Source organism: Strix aluco, chromosome 1, assembly GCF_031877795.1.
Source record: "Strix aluco isolate bStrAlu1 chromosome 1, bStrAlu1.hap1, whole genome shotgun sequence".
In the NCBI taxonomy this organism is placed as follows: domain Eukaryota; kingdom Metazoa; phylum Chordata; class Aves; order Strigiformes; family Strigidae; genus Strix; species Strix aluco.
This window is the reverse complement of record NC_133931.1, coordinates 61,799,514-61,823,655: the sequence shown is the minus strand read 5'-3', so window position 1 is coordinate 61,823,655 and position 24,142 is coordinate 61,799,514. Positions and strand designations below refer to the sequence as shown.

General features: G+C 36.6%; 1 protein-coding gene across 1 annotated transcript in view; it reads right to left on the bottom strand.

Annotated features, from left to right (window-relative positions):
• DOK6 (docking protein 6) overlaps positions 1–24,142 on the bottom strand; it is a 269,698-nt gene that overhangs the window by 151,598 nt on the left and 93,958 nt on the right. The window contains exon 2 of the mRNA XM_074822826.1: positions 17,469–17,576. Within this exon, the coding sequence (XP_074678927.1) occupies positions 17,469–17,576 (108 nt within the window). The remainder of the gene's footprint in view (positions 1–17,468; positions 17,577–24,142) is intronic.

The window sequence follows — 24,142 nt, the reverse complement described above, 5'->3', positions numbered from 1 at the left end:
AGAAGTCTAACTCCATTTTTCCCTAGCTAAACCAATCATCATTTAATTTCAGTAAAGTCACGCTGCTGATTTCTAGTAAATAATTCAAGTGCAGGAAAATTACTAACACAAGATGGTCTGCAGTGGCAGATAGCAACAGCCTAAATCCAGGCATGATACCCAGGCATAGGCTGATGATCAAGGAAATTATTCAGGATTGTTATATAGAACATAAAACCTCTGAACAGTAGACCCAGCCTTTGAAGTGGACAGTTACCTATGGTTAGCCAGAAGAGATTAGATAATAGACTGCTAGTAACAAACTTTTGATCTTTAGCCCTTACCTGTCATGACACAACATTTCAGAACTCTCCCACTCCCCCAGTCTCAGCACTGGCTATAACAACTCATCTATGTGAAGAGCTTATTTTTACATGGGAAAGACACCCACTTTTTTTCTGTCTAGGATTCTGTGACCCATGTTATAGCAACCTATAGACTTCTTTTTGAAAGTGCATTTGTTGACTAAATAAATTACAGGAAATAATTACAAAATCATATTTTCATTATGTTAGCAAAATATGACAATACAGTCACTGTCAATGCAACTTGAGATACCTACTCATTAAAATGTTTGGGGGTTTTGTTGTTTTCTTTTCTTTTTGGCATCTTCATTATATTCTTAGATGTGAAAGGCTGTTAAATTACAAAATACACTTAATTTAAGACGCATTGCTTCTTAATGGTCAACATAATTTGACATTTTTCTGATTACTTTCTTTGAAATTACATTTAGTTCTCTCAGAGAGGAAGGATTTTAGGAACAATTCAATACACTTTCTCTTGAATCCATCATACTTCATCACTGACCTACACTGGACATTTACTTGTTTGCTTATTGTACTAAAAATCTGCGCTATCCACTTTTGTGTTACATGGACATGTAAAGACTATATGTATCTAACACATCTAGGGCTCTAGTGCCCAAATTTTATGTTTAAATAGATCAGATAATTCTTCCACAACTATAGAAATATTACTTCCAAATCACATATTACATCTGTATCACTACAAAAAAATACAATTCTACACTAAGTAAGAAAGGAGGTCCAGAAAAGATGAAAACCACAATAATCATGCATAAAATCTCAAGTGCTCCATTCTGGGTTATATCCTCCTTGAATTCTTCCAAGCGCGTGCCTCCCATATGAAATTGGGAGGGAAATGATTCTGCAATTCCATCTACTGAATGTTATTTCCACTGTGCAGAGTCCTGGAAATTGCTTGGGCAGAGGAAAAGGTCTGAATTTACATAAATGGATTTCTGTTTTGCATTGCACACTACCTTCCTGTCATTTAATTTCTATCTAGCAAAAATAGGAGCAGAAGAGAGAGCTAAAAAATGTAATTGTTCATCCTCTTATTTCTTAATAATGGCCCACATACTACCATCTGTTGTATAATATCACACAAGCAGTAATGTAACAGAGCAAAAGCCAACACAGTGGCAAGGAGCAGGGACTCTAGTGAATGATGCCCAGACATAGAGAACTACCTCAAACCAGAAACAGCATGACAACAATATGAGCAATATAAGAAGCAAGAGTTACATTAACTATCATAGCAAGCAAAGGACAAAGGAGGCACCAATATGCTAACATTACTCTGAATGCTGCTGCCAGTCTGCAAAAGGAAAAAAGGAGATGCTGGCCCATTGCAGATGAAAGGACTAGAGAGAGGAGTATCTCAAAGAGACAAAACATCTCCTTTCAGCTCAGTTTTCAGTCATCCTCTCTGCAGTTAGCAGTGTCTCCTTTTACATGGTTAAATCCAATTGCCACAGAGTAGAAGGTTTGTTACCACTTCAGACAGAGCTTCATGTGATTTTGGCTCCTAAAATAAGGCAGTGTGCTGCCTGAAAAGCACAAAGACCTTTGGGACTGGCCAAAGGTCTGCTTTAACAGATGCACAGCCATCAAGGGAAGTGACTTCTTCTTTATTCAGCACTCATTAGATCACATCTGCAATACTGGGTCTGGTTTCAGCTCCCCAGTGCAATTGATAAACCAGAGTGAGTTCAGTAGAGGGCCCCCAGGACAGCCAGAGCTGGACCACCTGGCCTGTGGGGAGAGGTTGAGGGATGGTGGCTACTCCAGCCTGCAGCAGGGAGGGCTTCAGGTGCACGTAACAGCAACTCCCCCCCTCCCGTGCCTGCAGGGGGGTTATCAAGGAGACAGAGACAGGCTCTTCACAGCTGTGCCTCGTGGGAGGAAGAGGGACAATGAGCATAAACTGAGACAAGAGATGTTCAGGCTGCAGATGAGAAGCAAGGTTTTCACCTTGAAGACAGCCCAGCAGTGGGACAGGCTGCCCAGAGAGGCTTTCTCTGTCCCTGGAAGTTTTCAGGACCCAACTGGACAAAGCCCTGAGCAACGACATCTGATCTCAGAGCTGGAGTTGGACAAGAGACCTCCTGAGGCTCATTCACATCTGAATTAACCTGTCAGTCTAAGAAAGGGATGTTAACAGTTCTGTAAGGCTATTTGGACCTTTACAGGTTTGGGCAAACCCATGTGGGATTAGGCATTTAGAGTATTTAAAATTAAACACATTTTGCTGACTTCAGCATATTCTGCACAAAACCAGCACATGACAATCAACAATAGGATTAGGGGATGCAAGAGACTGAAGACCAAGACTTGAGGTAAAAAAGTACTAAGAAGCAGAGAGAAATGAGAAACCTATTTCATGAAAGAATAGCAAAACTTAAAAGATTACAAGAGGAACATAAGAAGGGAGAAGAGAAATCCCAAGATCAGAAAAGTGAAAGAATGGATCACATAAAAGCAAAACCAATTCACAAAGAAAACAGAAGAGTTTTCCCCATCTCTGCATGCAGATTCATCCTTGGAAGAAGATGAGTTGTTATGGTAACAACACTCTTCAGGAATTTTGCCAAAGACTGGCATATCAACCTCCACATTACGCCTCTGGGACAGGTCTCCAGCTGCTATTTCAGAGGAATAAGGTTTTAAGAAACTGCTACCAAGTGAATGTTCATTCCTCTAAGCACTAAATGGAACCCACACCTATAACAGCAGTAAGAATTTTATTTGTTAACTGAAAAAGTAGATAATAAAAACAAACAAACAAAAAGTGACAGAATGAATGTATATATTAAAAATAAATCAGGCTAAGTACAAGCCAGTAATGTCAGGCCAAGAAAGTGAAGTTTGATGGGAAGAAATATGCATAAGTCTAATAGAAGAGGGATACTGAACAATTTCTTATGAAATTCCAGATAAAACTGAGATTTTTTTTAAAAAATTAAAAAGTTTCATTTTTTCAGCATTTTTGGAGAATGTAGATGACATTATGTAAATTTAGACTAAATATAAAATAAAATAACTATCTTTTAATTTCTCAAAATTTAAATAAATGTAAAAAGAAAGAGAAAATCTGAATCTTCACCTCAACTCCCTCTTTTCTCTAAGTCTTCACTATTGCTAAGTATTGCTAAATAACAGTATTACTGACTTTCGTATGGTCTACAACATGGGTACCCAGATTCATGCTGTATTCTAACTGCCCACTTACCACATAAGCACTTACAAACTCTTTACTTTGCCTCAATGAAATCTAGAAAAATTAAGGATGGAAATCAAACTTACTTGATTAGCTTTTGTTATGCCACTTTAAATGCTATATTGTTTCTCAGTGTCTGTAAATCTAACCTATCAGGGCAGAATAAGCATATTAAGTCATACCACCTACCTCTAATAGGCAAAGAAGTAAGGGTTTTGCCAAGCCAAGTTCCTTTATTTTCTCTCAAACTGCGCTGCTGTAATACTGCCAGGATTGAACTGCTGCCTAATCTTATTGGATTATTCTGGTTTTGGCTGGTATCCTGGTGTTTTAAAGCAATACTTAAAATTTGATCAGTTCATGTGTATGTGGACCTCTTCCGTTAACAAACATTTTAATTAGGATTTTTAAATACATACTGAAAAAGACATGCCTTCACACTTCAAAGGGTATTTTTATAGACAGTCATTTGTAATATAAAAATCCCAGTTCTCCCCAATCCCATTTTCTCACTATCCTAAAGAACCTTTGAAATATGTTTTCCAATCTGACCTTTCATTTTGATGTGCAAACTGAATGTCAGACTACTGTGTTAGTATAGCATTAAAAAAAAAAAAAAGGGAAAAAAACTGAGCCTTCTGTAAAAGTGAGCATTGACAAAATTTAAAGTAACTAGTGCCTTAATAATAAAAGAGCACTCTCATTTGAAACCCAGGTTCACACTTGAAAAATAACACCACACTAGAGAGATGGCAGAGAGGGAAGATGCATCACAACTGAAATAAAATAGGTTTCCCAATTATCTTTCCAAATTTCAGCTACAATAAAAAAAAAATAAAAGATACTTTCAATATCAAACTTCCTGATAGTTACTAGCTATGCAAACAGTAGCACTGTGCTATGCCTGAGAAACAAAATGGGGCATTCCATTAATGTAGTTTAATTATCCAAGTAGAGTAATAAGGATACTTCACAATGCATGTGTAAATGAATTAGATTATTATATGATTTTTTTAATAGCTTTATGAGGCTACTAAAATATACTGGACAGTTAGAAGCTGTTTCAATTTCTAAGAATTTCACTTTCAACATTCTCAAAGTACATGATTATGCCCAGACCTTTTCTAGTTTCAGCCCAAAGGTATTGGTTAATTAAAAGGAATATGTTATTGATCTTCAAGGAAAAAGAAAAGGAGAAATGTATTTTTCCTTTAAATTTTCCACTTGGTTTATTTAAATTGGCTGACCTGTAATAATTCCCAAACTTATCTTGTTAAATAAACTCAATTAAAAATAAGTGTTTATTAACACAGACTACATTTGAAAACAAATTACAAGCAAAGACATGCTTACAAAATATAACTGTGTTAAATGCAGTAAGCGATAGGTATATTATTCTTTCTGTTAAACTGCTAGGTATAAACCTAACTATGAAATCTCCCACCGCATTGACAAAGTGGGTCAGGAGTGTTAGAGGAGACAAGTAACTGTAGGCTTTCAATGCACATAAATTATTTTCATTGTATCTATGCTGTACATTATGCCAATGGCTGAGCCCTAGGCTTAACTCCCCTTCCTACCCCTTTCAAATGGTGAAAGCCTCCAACTTAGGCTGCAGCTTCCTTTAGTCAGATCTTGAAGCCATGGGGAAGCCTTGGGTCTAAATTAGCTGAGAAAGGCTGGCTTACTTCCATTGTACCACTCACAGGGGGAAAAAAAAATCACAGTTGAGAGGCACCTCATGATGCTGGTTTTAAGGACCTCTCAGATGCTGGGTATCTGCTGAACTATCAAGAGCTGTATTCAAAAAAACAGAAATTACATTAGCCAGGAAAGGAGAAGAGACATCATCTTCATCATCATCTTTGCCCCCCCCCCCCCCATTCCTGGCTCTTCTAACTTGATCCCAAAGGTCATGAAGCTGCACACAAGCACAGGATTCAGCTGGGGGCTCTGCCCCATAGCTGACTGTGGACAACAGCAAGTAATACAAGCCCATGCATGGACATATACAAGCACAATCACAGAGATATCCACTAACCTATTATTTTGTTTTTTTTTTTTTTTTTAAAAAAGATTAAAACAATAAATACAAACCCACCACAAAACCAGTATTATTTAGAAAACTTTACTCCCGTTAATTTTTAAAGGGTGTAAAGATGCCTCAGTGTCTTCAGAAATAAACCCCATCCCAATCCAACAATAACAAAACTGGCATTTTGATGCTGTTCTTAAATATAAACATATATATTAAAGGCATCTCAGATATTCTGAAGGTAATATTAACAGCACCATATCACCTATGAGGTTCTTGATGCTAATCAGAAAAATACATCAACTATATGAAAAAAGATATAAAAAGAAAATTTATGAGTTTAACCTAAATTCAGCACATGCCTGTACATGTGTGTGTACACATACACTCAAAGTGGTCCAGAATTCCTTAGGAAAAAAATGTGAAAGAGAGAAAAATGCAATAGAGATCCTGAGGGGGGAAAAAAAAAAAAAAAAAAAAAAAAGAAGAAGTAATAACATGCAGTAATTTGAAAAAGAAGAAGAAAATGTAAGATTCCGAACAAGAATTTAACCCTTCTTTTAGGATCTTTTTTAAAAGAAATAGGTTTAATTTTTTGACAAACTTTTGGAAATGTTTTCACTTTATCTACTACTAAAATTAACTAAAACTTGTAGGTTGATAATTTTAAAATTCTTTTAGCTTAACTGTCATTGGGGATAAATTGATTTTGAATATCTATTATGACAATTACATACAGCTACATTTTCAACTCTAATGTATTTTTAATAACCTTCATCAGCCAGTGATTTGAATTTCAAATTTCCTTCAATGAAGAAGTAAAAATTAGATAGGTTTCTGCCAAGTTTCACAATAAATTGCTCTTTATTTACGTTGCAAAGCTTCCCTTACTATAAGCAAACCAAAACCTTAAATGAAACCTAGTACTCATAAGAGCTATTATATTACATCTCCTGTTATTAAGAGAAAGTAAATTACAGTGACAAACCTGTCTGTCCTCCCTGGTACCCCATAACACGATGGTTGTACCTGTCTGCTTCCTTTTATAGCTATTGCACAAGGCACCATGTCTCTTCCCATTTCCACATCAAAATGGTAAACATTCCTCCAACAACACAGACACAATTCAGAGTAGCTTCAAGGGAAAAATTTGTCATTAAGAAAAAAAAATATCCTCACATAACATTTCTTTACTAGTGTTATAAACAGCAGGCTATATAATTAGGTTTTTAACTTTCATCATGAGCTTTTATTATTTATGTAGTATACTTACTTTCTACACTTAAACAATGAGAATAGACACACAATATTGGAAAAAATAACAAATGCAGTCAAGTGCTGAAGGCTACCAAAGGAAGACTTAAGTATTACTTTGACTACTAGTTCAATAGGTCCAGTCCACCCTTTTCCTGTTGTTTCTATGGTGGTGGGCCCCACTGGGTCTGATCTCTGTGTGTTAACACAAATAAATACCTTTATGTTTATTGGCACCCCATCCACACATATTATGATACACATTGTCTTAATTATATGATTACATTTGATTTTTTATAACTATTTTTCACTTCAGCCAGAATAAATTATAAATACCATTCTGTTAAATAGAGGCTTTATAAATTATGTTTGATTCTCATATCTTTATACTGTTTTTCTGACTTAATGGTATACTGGTTACACCCTGGTTTTTCTCAGGGTTCTTCCATAATGGACATCACACAAATATATTACACACAGATCGTTTCACAAATATTCATTTATTTTCACACCTTCCTCACTTCTGAGAGGCATGGATCATATTGACAGGGAAGGAAGAAAGAAACTGCATGGTGAAAAAAAATGAAAGCAAAAAATATGTCCTTTAAAATTCCACTCTGAATTTGAGATATCCAGGATTCAGCTTATCAATACTTGCATTGAAAGGGGGAGCTTAGTTAGTGCAAATCTCCATAGCAAAGCCCAGCCCAGCCCATCCTAGCTCAACTGTTTGTTCTTGATCTCCCCCCAAAGACCAGTGGACACCTCCTTCAGAGACTTTATTTCCAGTCTCTCTTCTCAGAAGTACCTATCCCCCAGTTTCACCTGGGTACCTGGTACTGAAACCCTCACTCCCAAACACAGGGTCTTCTTATTTCAGAACGTATCACTCCTGGGAAATGTCTGAGAAGTGCACATCTCCCACCTGCTGAAACATGACGTAGGTAGTGTTATCAGAGAACAATTTGCTTTGATGCAAAAATCTGAACAATCCCTCTTGCTTTCTCTTAATGTGCATCTGTCTTGCTGCACTCTTTGCCCCAGATATAATTGAGCTGAAGAGACAAACTACATCCATACTCTTTGCTTCCTTGTCCACCTCTCTCTTACTGTGAGATTTTTATTTCTGTACCAGTCTCCTTGTTTTTGTGCAAAGTCATTAATGATATGCACTTTCTTCACTATCTTCCCATCCAATTCTTCCCTTTAGCATTTCTCATGTTAACTTCTACAACAGCCAGCTTTCCATCTGTGAGAAGCTCTTGGTGTTTCTCCCAGATATCTAATTGATGAGGTGCTTTCATAGTGTGCTGGAGCATTTATTCCTTTATTTTTCTCTCACGCTCTAACTTTTGGTCTATTTCTTCTCTAAGTTTCAATTCAACAGTTTTCCTTCCCAAGTTACCTAGGTGCCAGAGGATTTACATACAGAGAACGGCTCCATGATCTCATCTCAAACACCTGACCCTGTACTAGTCTTCAGAAATGACAAGTAGCTATTAGAGTGAATGTCAGGCTTTAGCCCTGAAAGAACTGAAGGGAATAGATTACATTACTCAAGAGAAAAAATTATCTGAATTTCCATCATATACGAAGCTTCATAGATGACATGAGACATTTCAGCTGTCAAAGTCAGAAGTGTTTCTAACAAACATGCACAAAATACAGGTTTGCAAAAGCTTTAAACTTTCCCAAAACATGGCTAGATTTTCATGGCAAAACCAGAACATACATAACTGACACACAAACCATTGTGTTCTCTTCTGTAAAGCAATAACACTAAAGGAGTTCAAAGAAAAAATCTCTTGGGAGTGTTTTAAGAGACACTAGGATGATTATATTTTTTCCATCACTAGAAATAACTGAAATATACTCAGGAGATGGCAGGACCAGTTTGACACAATACATGCAGCACAGGGATATATCAAGAGCTTATAGCAACTTTAATGACACATACTTCATGGTTCACATAGAAGTCAGGTTGAAGGAACCCTGGAGATCATCTGGTCAAAGCATGGCCTTAGATAAGGTTATACAAGGCCCTGCCAAGCTAGGTCTATAAGATTTCCAGTGAGGAAATACTGACCTCTCTGGTCTGCCTGCTCTGATATTTAGTTGTTCACATGGCTAATATTTTTTTTCTCCTTTTGTCCAGCTAATTTACCCTGAAGCAACCTCTGGCCCATTGCCTCTTGTCCTTCCCCTGTGCATCCTTGAGAAGAGAGCACCTCTGACTCTCACCTCAGTCACCTCATCAAAACTGGAAGGCTGTGATTAGAGTCCCCCCAGGCCTTTTCTCTTCACTAGTGCAAACCCAGTTCCTTCAACCTTTCTTCATATGGCAGGTTCTCCTACCTCCAATTTTCTCACTGGCCCACTGCTGGACCCTCTCAGTATTTTCAGTGTCTATCCTGGATAAAGCAGCAAGGAGACCACAACTGGACACAATGTTCCAGATATGGCTTTACAAGCACTCAGCAGGGGGGAGCTTTCCTAGTTGAGAGTCCTCAGCCTGCTGCCCATACTCCTGCTGAGGCAGCCCAGGACATGGTTTGCCTTCATTGCTGCCAGGGCACATGCTGGCTAAGGTTCAGCTACTGCCCAGCAGGACCCTTGGGGCCTTTTCAGCAGCCCTCCAGCCACTCAGTCCCAGTCTCTTCTGTTGCTTTGGCTATTAGGTCTCAGGTGCAGGACTTCACATTTAGCTTTGTAGAGGTCATGGAGCCTCCATCTCTGAAGATATTCAAAACCCAAGTGGCCACGGCCATGAGCAATATGATCTGACTGATGCTGCTTTGGGCAGGAGATTGAACTAGATGGACTCCATAGGTCCCTTTCAACCTTACTTGTTCTATGGGTCAATGACATTTTGGAAGCCTTACATTATAAAAGTATTTTTCCTTTTTTTTTTTTTTTTTCCCCCTGCTGCTGAAATGCTTAAATGTTCCTTCCCTATCCAATAATATTTTTTACAGTAAAAAGTTCAGTCCTCCAGCTTGTTTTAACACTTAATATAATGGGAATACAGGCTCCTGTTTAAACAGCTGATTTTTAAGAGTAGAGTGTCCCTTTTGCTGCAAAACTGTGCATGCACTCCAGTACTACTATGAATTTAAAGTGTACATGGATCTTCATATAAGAACCACCACTAAGATGTCTTGGAGTTGCTTTATTTTACCAGTAGAGACTAAGATATTATCTTTATTTTTCCCATCATTTGTTCCCTCGATACTTAGATTCAGCCACTGATGTCACTGCTGAGGAATTCAAAGTCGCCCACTGACATCACTTCTTTATTTACCCTGTGAACTGACACTTCTAATTAATAATCTTCAAGGTTAGAAGGATGAGTTAGAAGGGTGCCTTCAAGGTTTAGAAGGATGAGTAGAGTCCTACACAGGAAGAGACTCATAGGGTCATTTAAGCATTTTAGGTCCATGCTTCTAGGAGCTCAAAGTTCTGTCAGAATGCTCAGTTTGTAGATTTCTTCACTACGTTGTTAAGGAAAGAAGATGTTACTGCCTTAATAAAATCTTTGTTGAAAGAGATTTTGTTTTTTTAGTTTGCGTGCTGCCCTTTGATGTGCTCAGACTCTATTAGCTTTATTACCACCACAGCTCCAATTATTCCTGCAATTTGCTTTTTGGTGCATAGAATGCTTGCTTTGAACGTTGTTCAGATACGTCTATATTTTAAGAGGGATCTGATAATTACTGAAAATCTTATTTTTTGGTGTACAGAACTAAGTAATTTTACTAAGTTATTCATTTTAATCTCATCATTCAAGTAATAGCTGCTCATGAAAGCAATCTCCTTTGTAACCTCCCCATACCAAACAGATGATTTTGCTAGACGACAAGATATTACTTGAAAGTGTTGTAAACAAATATTTGAAGAGAATTACATGTCAAAATGGGGAAAAATAAGGATATAGTTTTCAGGAAAATTTAGTTATCTCTGCTTTGGAAGACTCAGCAAAATAAGGGTGCAAAAAACACACAAAGTACATTTGGGCACCTCTTTCAACCTCAAAGAGCAAAGAATTACAAAAAATAACTGTTAAATTCTTGATTCTTTGCGTATAAAAATTTGCAAAATATTATTCAAAACTAACAGTCACACACATTCACTGGGCTCCTAAGAAAATACTACACTGAGATCACTACTTTGAAATTTTCAGAAAGAAGTTTTGGGCAATAAAATATGATCTCACTTCTAAAGAACAAGCATAGGGGGAGAAGAGGGTAAGGACAAAATTGTCTAAATTTGGGATTGTTCTCAAAGTAAAAATCTAGTATCTGTGAATGTGACCAGATCTTCATAAGGTCTTTGTATTTAGCTTTTGTTTAATATGAATTTTTAAGTGAATTTAACCAGATGAGAAAATAAAGACTTACTGAGGAAGTTTAGATCAACTAACAGTGGAAGCAAAATGGTCAACACAGCAAAACCAGACAGGATTAAATTTCAGATTTTGAAAAACAGAACCCATAAACATTATTAAAAAAAAAAAAGCTAGAAAGGGGAATTCAAATAATATTCAAATTTGGATGCAAATCAAGTGTTATATCTTATCACAAAAAGTGCAAAAACTCAAGCCTAACAATTACATTTTGATAGACATTTACCCAACCTTCTTTTGAGAATGCCTTTGCACCTGAGAAGCAATGCAACATCATGAGTAGTAATAGTAGCATCCCAGATTATAGAGGTCCATAAGGAGACTTGCATAACTTCTGATTTGTAGTGAACATGAGCAACACAAGAGGCTGAAATACTCCACAATAAAGCAGGACTGTTGGATTAAACTAGAATAAACAGTAGGTTAGTTCACATTTCTTTAGCAAAAAGAATCTTTATTTAGGCAACCTGGCAGTGGCCAGAGAACACTGAGAAAAAAATAAACCCAAAGGTAATTGAGTAAGTGGAAACGATCAGAGAGAAGTTCTTATGTGGATTATGATAATGCTACCATATGTAAATATTTTTATTTTTCATTTTAGAGTTGTAATTATATTTGAGAATAGTATGGGCTAGTACATAGATGACTGTCGCAAAATTTAGTGTTTTTCAAAGTTGTCAGGAATTCACTTATCCTGAAATATTTTGAAGTGAATAACTACCTCATGGTTTAAGACCATTTCAGTTAGAGACTAGCAACTGTGCTGTAGAAAAAGAAATATCTTATTGTTCCTGCATACTGAGTTTTTAAACACAAAAAGAACCTCCCCCCTCCTTCCTCTTACAAAACAGGACTACGAACACACTACAGAAACCCTGGGTGTATGCTTTTGCATGCATGTGCACAGGAGATCTTATTGCCAAGAGATGTTCAAGAAACCACTGTAGCTGATATAAGAACTTGTCATAAATCACTGGGATTGCATTACATAAATCACCATTTTCTGAAACTAGTATTTAGCGTTCCACGAGTTTCTTCAGGACAATCAAGCAGTGAAAGAAACAGTGTAATGTAGGTCCCTTTGTGTGGCCCTGGCCAGAAATTTAATTTAGTAGATTACATTTAGAAGGCTACTGCTATTATTTTTCTTGATTATTATTTACTTCTGTGGAAATATATTATGTAACATGTGCTTAAGACCATCTGTTCCATATATATTTTTGACTATCAGATGTCATTGCTAAAATGTGCAATTTATTTTATTTTGCAATTGCACATTTATATAAAGCACATCATAATTGAACATAATAACAGAAAAAAAAATAACGAAAAAATCTAAAAGTCTTATCCTACTTTAATCTTGCTAACTTAAAACTTGAAGCCTTAGAGGCAGCAGCTGTTGACACAATCTTAACAGAACAATCTCTCATATTGGGAAGATTAAATCAGTAAGTCTTCAACTCTATGCCAGACATCACCTATTTATTTATTTGAAGGGTGAGCATGCCAGCATTGACAGATTCAAGCTTCTCTTGCTCTGAGACAGCTATATCTTGTCAGGGACAGACCCAACTCACTCCACCTTCACTTTGTGTGATGGTAATTTACCTTATTAGTGAAAGAGAATCATGCATTAATGGAACTGGAAATTTTACAAGGAATGGAAGAATCCAGATCTCTTGGTTCCCGTTTTGGAGTTTATAGACTACCATTAGTAATTCAGCTATGTCACCCTTAAGTTCTCTTTGGGGTCTTGAGTGAATAGGTTCTCCATACTTTGCTAGTGACCATTCTGTGTAGCTGGGGCCAAATTATCTATGATCAAGTTTATAATACAGAGATATCTCTGCAGAATCATCCCTTGCATACCCACACCAGAGCATGCCAGTTTCCTCTACAGTAAACCCAATGCAAATGTGCTCACTTCTACTCTCTTTCTTGAACATTTCCTTTATACTGCTGGTTAGTTGCTCTTCAAGCTCTACTTTGCTCTTTCTAATTTTGTTTTAACAATTAATTGGGCAGCTGTGTAATGCTTTCTAGTTTATTTGGATACGCTTCAGGTTTTGAAGTTTGATCTCTCATTTCTAGTAACCTTCATGCTGCTACTTAGCGATGCTGACTTCCTATAATGCTCCTGTGCAAGCCACTCCTAATGGGTAATAGGCACTGGTACTGTTGGATCAGCATGCCTCCAAAGCCTGAAAGAATTTCACTTCTTACATATCTTTTATCTTCTTTAACAAAAATAAGAAAGCTTGTTATTTATGCCCTCTTTTAAGTTGGTAAAGCTGTGGTGTCTGGTTTTGGCCTTTTCTGATAGTGTAGGAACAGCTACCAAGAACATACCTACCTCTGGGACAGGTGCAGAGCTATTGCCACTTTATGCCCTCTTTAGAGGGAGCAATGGGAGTAAACACAGCTGTTCTGCACAACCTCTACAATGAATGTTCAAGGGAAAACAGTCCAGCTATAACTTACCTAAGCAAGGGTGTAATGATCTAAACTTACAGTAATGAGAAGTTTTAATTTGATACCAGAAACTAGAATGAACAGATGAGGTCATGTTTCGACTAATGAATGTAATATTCACTGTTACTGTCAGGAGGCACTTGTCTATAAGAACTAATGTCATTATTGTTATTTATAGTAAGAAAATTATTAAGAAAAAAAAATAACACCAAAACACAACAGCATTAGAGAATTACAGAATAACAAATAAACCCACATATTGTCCAGATATTAGGGAGGGGTGGAGGAGTCCAGTTTCTAAAGAGGCCAGCTTATTTGCTCATTAATAAATATTTATTTAGCATATGTAAACCAGAAAATCTGTATTTTTAATTCTCTTAGCTTTGTGCTACCAGTCCTGGGTTTTGTTTTTTTTTTTAGCTCCTTCTATCATTCCCATTGCCCAGTACACAGGTTTATTACGTAAGTATAGGAGATACATAGCCATCTTGGTAAAGTGCCTTAAACAGGAATTTGATCTGAGCTGCATTTCAAGCTCAAACATGGAAAAGTGGAGATCTTGGTGAGTTACTTATATTTGGGTATTGTTTGTGATCCTGGATACTGATTTGAATGCAGATAAATCAAAGGTATTAATTTTTGTTATGTTTCCACTTGAGAGGTAAAATTTTCTCCTGTAACTGCACAAGAAACTTGAGAATCTGCACAGTACAATCTAGTAAGACTATGTGCTACTCCTAGACCTCCTCCAAAGGTAACCTAGACTGATCTAAAGGTCTGAAGGACGAGAGTTCCTAGAGAGTCCCAGTACATTCTGAGTCCCTCTCTGTACCACCCCCTTTCTTCTACTAGTTACAAAGAGATTGTACAGCAATAAGGATCTCAGAGTCAATGTACATATTCTTACATGAATATTAGTGTGTGATCAGAGCCTTTCACTCTTTCAGGTGTGCTGTCCTTTCATAAGAAGTCTGGCTTGCAACTTCTATTTAATTTTCCTTAAAACCCACCAGGTCTCATTTCTTCAACTTTGCACACCAGATGCCCTCCTTATATATTGTGAGTGAATAAGGAAACAGAGAATTTCAAAACAGGGCTAACAGTTTGCACTGGATAGCAATAAACATGAATTTTGAAGTACTTCAAAACATAACAAAGCAATAAGCAGCTCTAGAAAAGAAAGAAAGAGAACCAGGATATTCCGATGCAATATCAGCTATCAAATAACTATATTTTGCCCCGTAATGACCTTCACTGTTCCCTCAATAGTGATGCTCGATGACTATTCACAACCCATGCACATCTACTTCACCACTATTTCATTTATCAGAATGGAGGCAATTGAGAAGAATAATCATTATGAAATAATAAAATATCCCTAAAAAAACCCACAAACAAGCCTGAGAATAAGATTCAGTGTTTCTATTTGCTGATAATATCACTTTAGAACTGATTTCATTACTTTATTTGAAAAATGGGTATAATCCAAGTGAATGGATACAATTCTTTTTTCTCTACAGCCAGAAACCCAATATCCTTTTAAATAGGAAAGAGTTTCCATTTCTCTTTCTTCCCCCTCCCTGCCCCCAAGGAGTGGAATAAGAGGAAAAAAAGGGATAAAAAAGAACACCACCCCACCTTCTATTTGCTTATGTTACATGCAAAGGGCCACACTTCCATCAATACTACAACATGCAGTTGCATCTGTATCTATGTTATTTTTTTAGCTTCTCAAACAATTCTTACACACCACATGATTCTTCTACAAAGACAACAGTTGAGAAGCAACATATAAAGTCGTTCCTGAGTCCTTTTACACATAAAGTATGCTATAGGCAATAACAGGCTCAAAAAACAATTAAAAAAACCCCCAAACAAACCCACAAAAGCTCCCCCCAAAGCTCCACAGTCATCCTTCTGCCCTGTTGCTAATACATGCAGATGTTACAGATAAGGGAACTCCTTGGAATTCCAGCCATCACTACAGCTATTGTATGGGGTCTGGTTGAGACAGAGTTAATTTTCCCCACAGGAGCTCTCATAGTGCTGTGCTTTGTATTGGTAGCTAGAAAGGTGTTCTTAACGCAGCCATGTTTTGGCTACTGGTGAGCAGTGCCTGCACAGCATCCAGACTCTTTCTCTCTCTAAAATTCTGCCTCCCAACCAGTAGGCTGGGGATGGGCAAGATCTTGGAAGCGGATATAGCCAGGACAGCTGACCCAAACTGACTAAAGGGATATCCCATACCATGTGATATCTTCTCAGCAATAAAAGCTAAGAGAAAGCAGGAGGGGGGGTGCATTCATTATTACGACGTTTGTCTTCCAGAGCAACTGCCACATGTACTGAAGCCCTACTTCCCATGAAGTGGCTGAACATCGCCTGCTGATGGGCGGTACAGAATAAATCTTTTGTTTTCCTTTGCTTCCATGCATGGCCTTTGCTTTTGCTTTATTAAACTGCCTTTATCTTGACCCATATCTTTTCCATCTTATTTTCTGTCCTGCTAAGGAGGGGAGTGATACAGCAGCTTGGTGAGCACCTGGCATCCAGCCAGGGTCAACCCACCACAGCTATCAGCCCAAACCATCCAATTAATCCTTTTAAAGACCCATCATTAAGCTACATTTTGAAAGTAAATGTTTTTTGAAATTTATGCTGAAGAGAAGAATCACTTTTTCTCAGTGTGGACCCCCTACACATGGGAGTAAACATTGCCATTGTGGTAACTCAGTGAAAGTGTCAACAGTCTAGTACATGTTCAGTCCTAAACCTGGATACCAATATAAGATCAGAAGTTGGATTTTTGGTTATATGAAATTACTGGGGCTCTTTTTCTTAGAAAATATTCACAGGGTAATTGCATGCTATTTTTTATATATTTTTTTTCATTTAAAGACACCAAAAGGTTAACTGGAACTTAAAGGATAATTTGTAGTTTCATGATAATAAGCATCAGAGTTGCCTTCAAGAGATCTAGACTTACATCCACACTCTTTCCCTGCTTGCTATGTGGGCTGGGTTAAGTCATCTTTGTGTTTCAACTTGCCAGTTTTAATGTAATATCTAACATTGATTGACATAAAGCTGAAGGTGACTGGATAGAAGACAATAGTACAAGCACAGAACCCTGCCCTATTTTAGGATTAGCTAATTTGAAGTCTACTGACTGACTTGGGGATCTGATAACAGCAATTTACAAGACAAATAAAAACCCGGGCTTGAATATCTTGCTTTCCATCACAGAAGTGATAGTGACAGAGAAAGAAGGGAGAATCTCATTCAGTGACTCCTGAATTTTTACCTTTAAAAATCCTTTCTGTTGACAGAGCTTGTAAATCTTGAAGATATCTGGGAATAATGTTACATATTCAACCAGTGTCGCCATTACAATCAAGGCATTTAGCATTTTCAGAATGTGTTTAATACTCAGTTAAAAACTAATGGTTAAGCATTTGATTAAGCAGACAATTTTACCCATTTCCAAAATACTAATGTTTAAAGAAAAAAATCAGTCTGTCACTTCACACACATTGGGGGTTTGTGCTCATCTGGAGAAAAAAGTGTGCTATCTTACCTGCATCACTGAAATTTACAGATGTTTTACTGTGCTTTTAGTCTCAGGATTGCAACCTGATTCTCAATGTATTGTTTGCAAACTAGACATATCAAGAACACAATCTTCTCAGTGAAGAATGATAAACAGGTAATGCTTCAGTTCTCAAGAAAGGCATGACATACCTTGTGAAAGTTCCTGAAATACGCTGCCTTCTCATCTGGAAATTTTTCTAGCCTCCTGGGTCCTTTACTGGAAGCCTTCTTGAAAACTAACCAATAACGCCTGAAAATCTGCAAACAAAATCAATGGATTATATTAGCTTTTCTTTACAGTTTTTATTTAAAGCTTTTCTTTAAAGGTGGGCAGTATCACAAATGCATTCAGTTACATAATTGACTCAGGAAGAAATTTTAAAATGACAGTATTTTATTTTAAAAGTCCAGAAAATTCTGAAAGCATCAATTATTTCTACACAAGTAATACCAGTTCATCAATTTATATGTATTGATTGTCAGTCCTTTGTAGGCTTTTTAGCTTCAATTTCTTTCATGCATACCAAATTTGACAATTCCTGAGATGCAAGTAAATCCATGAACTTTGAATGTGAAAAGAATTATAAGGTTGTCATTAGAGAAAGTACTTTCAGAAATCACTCCATGCATTTCTAGCTTTCACATTTATACTCTTATTTCTACAAGAGTGTCAATACCATTGAGAAACATTCATTGCAGCTTTTAACACAACACAGTAATCAGCAGTTAGCATAAGCTTGTATGCACAGAAAAGAAAACCCAAGGTTGAAATAAGCACAAATGTGACCATTACTGGACAACAACATCTAGCTCTCTCGTTTAGTTCAATGACAAACTTGATAAGGAAAAACTATGCAGATTATTAAAATTTGGGAACACGTAATGAAAAATAAAATCCTCCAGAAAACACAAACCAAAACAATATTATCCTCTCATTTTAATGACAAACACACTAAATTTTGCTTAAAATGCATTTTTAAGCAATGAGGGTACTTTATTATACTATTTACCAAGCATTCTGATGGTATTGCCATAACCAGAAGTTTAAATCAGGATTGAATTATCAAATAAGAATACATTTGTAGTTCAAAGAGAATATGATTAAGGATAATTCTCCAGACTATATTATCCAAGTAAGGGATTAGACATTAATCTAGTTTTATAAACTAAGAAAATAGTTTACTTAATTCTCCTCTTTAGTACTTTCACAGCTCTATAAACAATATCATATGGAATTTTATGTTATTATTTCAAGGATACATTGAAAACCAAAAAATATCAGTATTGGTTCCACTGGCCATATGTGAAGAAGAGTCTTACTTCTTCAGAAATTCTATGAAATTTAATGACACAACACAAGAAGTACAGTACTATTTAATTTGGATCAACACATCTCCCACTACAAAACCAAAACAAATAAAAAAAAAAATCAAGGAAATATGAACAGAGAGAGCTAAAATAAGGAGTCTTCCCCTCACTGTGATGCTGTCTAAGCTGAGTATAAGCAACAAATACAGTGTCATGAAAGTAATTAAGCTTATTAACCACATTTTGATATCATAATACTGTCACTATCCCGTTGCACTACCTCAGATGAATGTTATCAGTCAAAATAAGTGTTTTCTTCTAAAACCCTACCACTGGACTACAGTATCAATATATTTAATGATTAAGACCTTTGGAAGAAAACACAGCATTTAATGAAATCCTCTGCAAGTATACTTCTTAAAAAGCATGCAAGTTTTAGGCTTTTTCTACCAAGGTTGTAAAGCGGCAACTGTACAATTGTACTTCCTATCTCAGAAATTACTTCACCTATCCTGGGGGAAAGCAAAGACAATATTTCCTGAAAAAAATGACATTACACTGTGGGACATCATAAACCATCTTTATTAGACAGTACGTTCTTCAAATAACATCTTGGCAGTGTTGCAACTTTACCAAAGCTACAGCACTGCTCTCACAGTTATCTCTTGATTAACCCATACTAACTCTTCAAAACGTTATGATGTGAAAAGCTCCACAAGCAGGTAGAGGATATTTATGCTATTTTGACCTTACTAAAAGCAACAGCACCACCTGTCCAAAGGGGACATATTTATTTATTCATTTAATAAAAGTGTCGCTTTTAATAATACTCTTGGCTCTTCGGGGATCTGGGGTTTTTTTTTAGTCTATGTGTATTTTCAGTTCATCTCTCTTCCTCTGAGAAAAGACTTTTCCTAAGAAGTTCTTTATCAAGGTAAAAACCACAGCCTTCATTTCAAATCTTTTATTGATTTCCTTATTTTCTTATCTACCCTTAATGGTTTACAGTCTTCAAAGACTTCTCTTTAGAAAAACAGATTAACCTCCAGGTCCCATCATCAGTGGTGGTGGGTTTTAGCACAGCCATGGAATGCACATTGTACAGATGACCTGAATTTTGGACAGCTGGTAATAAGGTAATGGAAGTTTTGTGTTAATTCACTGAGAAGTTTTTTGAAGGTTGGGGGGTTTTTTTGGTCCTTTTTAATTTTTTTTTTCTTCCCTTTTTTTTTTTTTTTTCTTTCACATATATATGCCACAGTCATATTTCTTTATAATGCAAAGGAGAAAACTAGACAATCAAAGTCAAGGAGTCAGATTACTCCCTGCGAGGATGAGAACATTTCCCAGATAAAAGGTTATCTAATGCACACTCCAGAGCAATTCCTTCAGTGACAAATGAGCAGGGTCTCCTGAATGGCAACTTCTGTCTTTTTTCACCGGGTATCAATCTGGGACAGTGTGGAAGCAAATTTGAGGGTTTTCAGCTAAACTGACAAAATTCCAGAGGGAGGCTTTGACCCCCTTATTAGTGGGCACTTCAAAGTATCTATCGAAGAGGGCTAGATGCTAGTTATCTTTAAGGATGTTCCTTATTAGGCCTTTTCCCAAATTTCGGCATGGGATGAGTTCAAAGGCTTCAGCAAATAGACTATGAGAATGAACAGCCCTTGCTTTTAGAGGAGAACACTAAAGAACAAGAGGAGGGAACCCTAAGTTTTACATTTAGACTGTTACTGCTTCAATTATTGACACCTGTTTTTTCCAGACCTTTAGGGAGAGGAGAGATCTGAAGAATAGAATGGCTCAAAGAGGACTCCTGCTATGGTATGTACTTACACCGAGGTACATCCTTGCATTTCGATTTTATTTTTTTTAAACCTACTTTTAAAGCTGGTATAAACATATACAGTTCCACTGCATTTCAGCAGCATTTTACCTTGTTACACCAACAGACAGTTGGTGTTTGAAAAAGCATTAGCATATGAATTTACCTATAAATATGAATAAATAGGTGCAGATGTGAGCACACAGCAAACAAACATTTGCCTTTCATAAGGCACCTCATTGTTATACAGAAGCCTACTCAATTATTCACGAACTGTGAGATACTCTTTTATCCCTGGCCTACTTTAGAATGCCATTGGCTGTAATCAAAACTTCTGAAAGACTTCTAAAGTCCTCAGATAATTGGGGTAGCCATTGTGAAAGAAATCAGCATCAGTCCTTTAACAACAGAGAGAATGAGAACCACTCACAGTGTTGTCTCCATAATATTTAGTATTTCCTGTGAGATTTAAGTGTCTGCTTTTCACACATGCATAGTCGAAAATTCGCCAAATATTTGATCATTTAATCAGTTTTACAGCATTCTTGGATGACCACTCACTGTTCACCAAATATGATTTAAAAATTTTATATTGAGGGCAAACAACAGTCTAACCCTATGCCATTGTTTTTTTCTGGAGAAATTCAGGAAGATAGCATTAAGTATGTGATATGTTTAGGCTTCCTTTTATTAAAGTATCAATTAGAAGGACCAAAACTTGTTCACTACAAACCTGAGAAGGTTCTATTGAAATTACCTGCTGAGATTATGGCATAGCAGAACCTCTTTAAACAACACCCTTCCTCTCTCAGTTTTACAAGACGGGCAGAGCAGAAAAATCTTATTCCTCTAGATCCCAATACCTGTGCAACTATATAACAGTAAGCGATGTCAGTAACTCAGCACACTTGTGGCCTGGTGAGAACTGATTCAGCTGCCCCTTGCAATATCAAATGGGAATGATTTTCATTACAATGTACAAGCTTGCAGGGGAGAGCAGCATCTGTTCCTAAGATGGACTCTTGAGTAGCACCTCGTTAGCAAGAGAAAAGGATTCCAGACCTGGAACAATGTAACCTTATCACCCTCAAATGATTTCTGAAATCTTTCCAGTCAGAAATTCAACTTCGAGTGCTGTTCCATTTCTATTAATGTTTAGAGATCCCTTTGTTATATTTTACTTGAAACATTGCAATAGATCAATTAATGATAAAAATCTCTGCATAATCTTATTTTCTTACATTTTCTTCTGCTTAATTCACCTCTCAGCTCACCTTTCCAGCATGGTTACATTTTTTAATATTCTTGACTAATATATGCAAAAGTTTGGCCTCTGAAGATATCATTATTCTTTACGCTTATATCATACAGTTTTGTTTTATTGTTGCCATGGTTGTTCATAATAAATCCATTAAAAGACATATTACAGGAAATCCAGGGTTAAATTAGTTCTTTAGAAAGAAGAAAAACCTGTTCCTTTTTCTAAAATAATTTAAAATGATTGGTTTACAGTGGGAATCTTATTTATTATTCTCCATTTTCCAGAGATTTCTAAGGCCTTTTCCTAGTCATTTACAATAGATGTTTTTGAGATTAAAATTTCTTTTTATCCACAGCTGTAGCTAATAAAGCTTTGCCAGTCATCACTAATATTTAGAGAACGGATTTTTATTGACAAGTCTCTACAAATTATTCCAGAAATTCTCCCTCAGATTCAAAGAAAAACAGAAACAAAAAAACCCTCATCCGTCTTTTTCTTTCTTTTTTTTTTTTTTTTTTAAATAGTGCCAAAAAAGAAAGTTGCAACACTATACATTTCTTTTTCAAACCAGTTAAGATGCTCTGAAATCTCCCTGCCCCTATCCAAAAGATAGTACAAATGGCAATCACTTTCTTGGGTATATTGGAAAACCATCTTATTTTCTGCCACTAGCTGTAGAAACATTTGTCTCTTAAGAGAAGCAGCGGTGAGTCAGCTCCCAGTTACTAACAGAAACCATCACTGACCAGGACCGCACTGAAGCATCACTGATGGGGCTTTTTGCTAGCATAACCCATCAAATGGTTCTCCCAGGAAGACATCTACATAATATTCAGTCCTGCATTTACATCTTGTTATCTGCAGGAAAGGCTAGTTGATTTCTCCTCCCTGACTTTCCATGTGCAGTGCTCTCCTATTAGACAAGACAACATCTTCAGTGTATGCACTAAAACCACTAAAACATTAATATGTTAAAATTTACTTCACTAGTTATCTCCATTAAAAATGGATATTGTTTTTTATGGGGTATGTGAGAGAAATGCAGTATGTTGAGAGCTAAAAAAAAATCTTGACTCACAAATTAAAAAATGTAGTATTCATAGTAAGAAAAATAAAAATAGTTGTCACAGTAAAGTCGTATTTAACCATTGTTTTGACACCCACCACTTTTTGATTTTTCTGTGCATATTTTGGCAAAGGGAGAAGAGACGAGGGGTGACACCTTCCCGCTTCAGTGGAACTACACTTGTCATGCCTTCAAGTAAAATTTAAGAGAAATTGCACAGCAGTTATTATCTGTAAAAAGGCCCAAGAGGAAAATGGGAAGACAAAACCATTCATGCCTCAGCTAAAGAGCAAGTAACATAATATAAGCTATTGCTGTCTAAAGTCAATAGGAAAAAACCAACATACAAACCAAAACATCTCATCATTGCAATCCACCTACTTGAGTTACCACCACTTTGCATCAAAAAGACAAATGCAAGTACTGTTGTAACAGACATGCCATCCCTTCTGTGCTTATGTTTCTGGACATCTTTGAAATTAAGGTGCCCTAGAAACAGTGATTTCCCTGTCTTGAACAGCACTGATTTTGCTGTCCACTTTTTTGAAATACAGTTATCACTGCACTAAATGGGTACATTTTGGGTGGAAAATTTAGATATGTATGAAGAAGCAAGAGAGATGGAACACTACAGCACAGTACTAAGCTCCCGAATTAGCGCAGAGTGTGCAGAGTAGCAGGGAATCAAGGCCAGCTCCTGCTCCTTACCACACCACTGGGAACTCACATATCTCCACAGTCATCTGACACTTATTCCCAAAACAGGAGGAGGCAAAAATATCCTATAGCCCTGCTCAGAAGCATGAGGTTACTTGCTACTGTCAGCAGCTCCAGGATGTGAGGCCAAGACTTTACCACAAGATACAATAAGCCTTCGGAGGTTTTCCTTTTTTTTTTATCGATTCTTACTATCCACCTGTTCTTGCCTATTTCAACATATTTTCTTCAAACATTACCAAAGTATCTACCACAAAGCAGTTGCAATAAAAGCAAACCTGTTTAAACTGCAAAGTCAGGATTAAAAAAAACCCACAAATACATCCCAAAAAGACCACTAGCAATGCCTTTAATAAAAAATGCAGTCTGAAGGTATGCTATGAAGGCTATCCAACAGGGAAACATTCCTCATATTTGAAAACCTTGCACATACCCTTGAGCTTCATTTTATCATCCTAATTAGAAGCAAGGTTAAACCTCTAGTTTATAAACCTTGTAGTATGACCTTCTGCAACAGTATAGAAGACAATTAGGCCTTAGATCATTTTAGTGTCATAGTTCAAATCCTAAAATTTCTGATAGCATTTTTTTTAGTATTATTATTTTCCAGTTTGCAAACCTGCTGGCATTTAAAGTTAGGAATA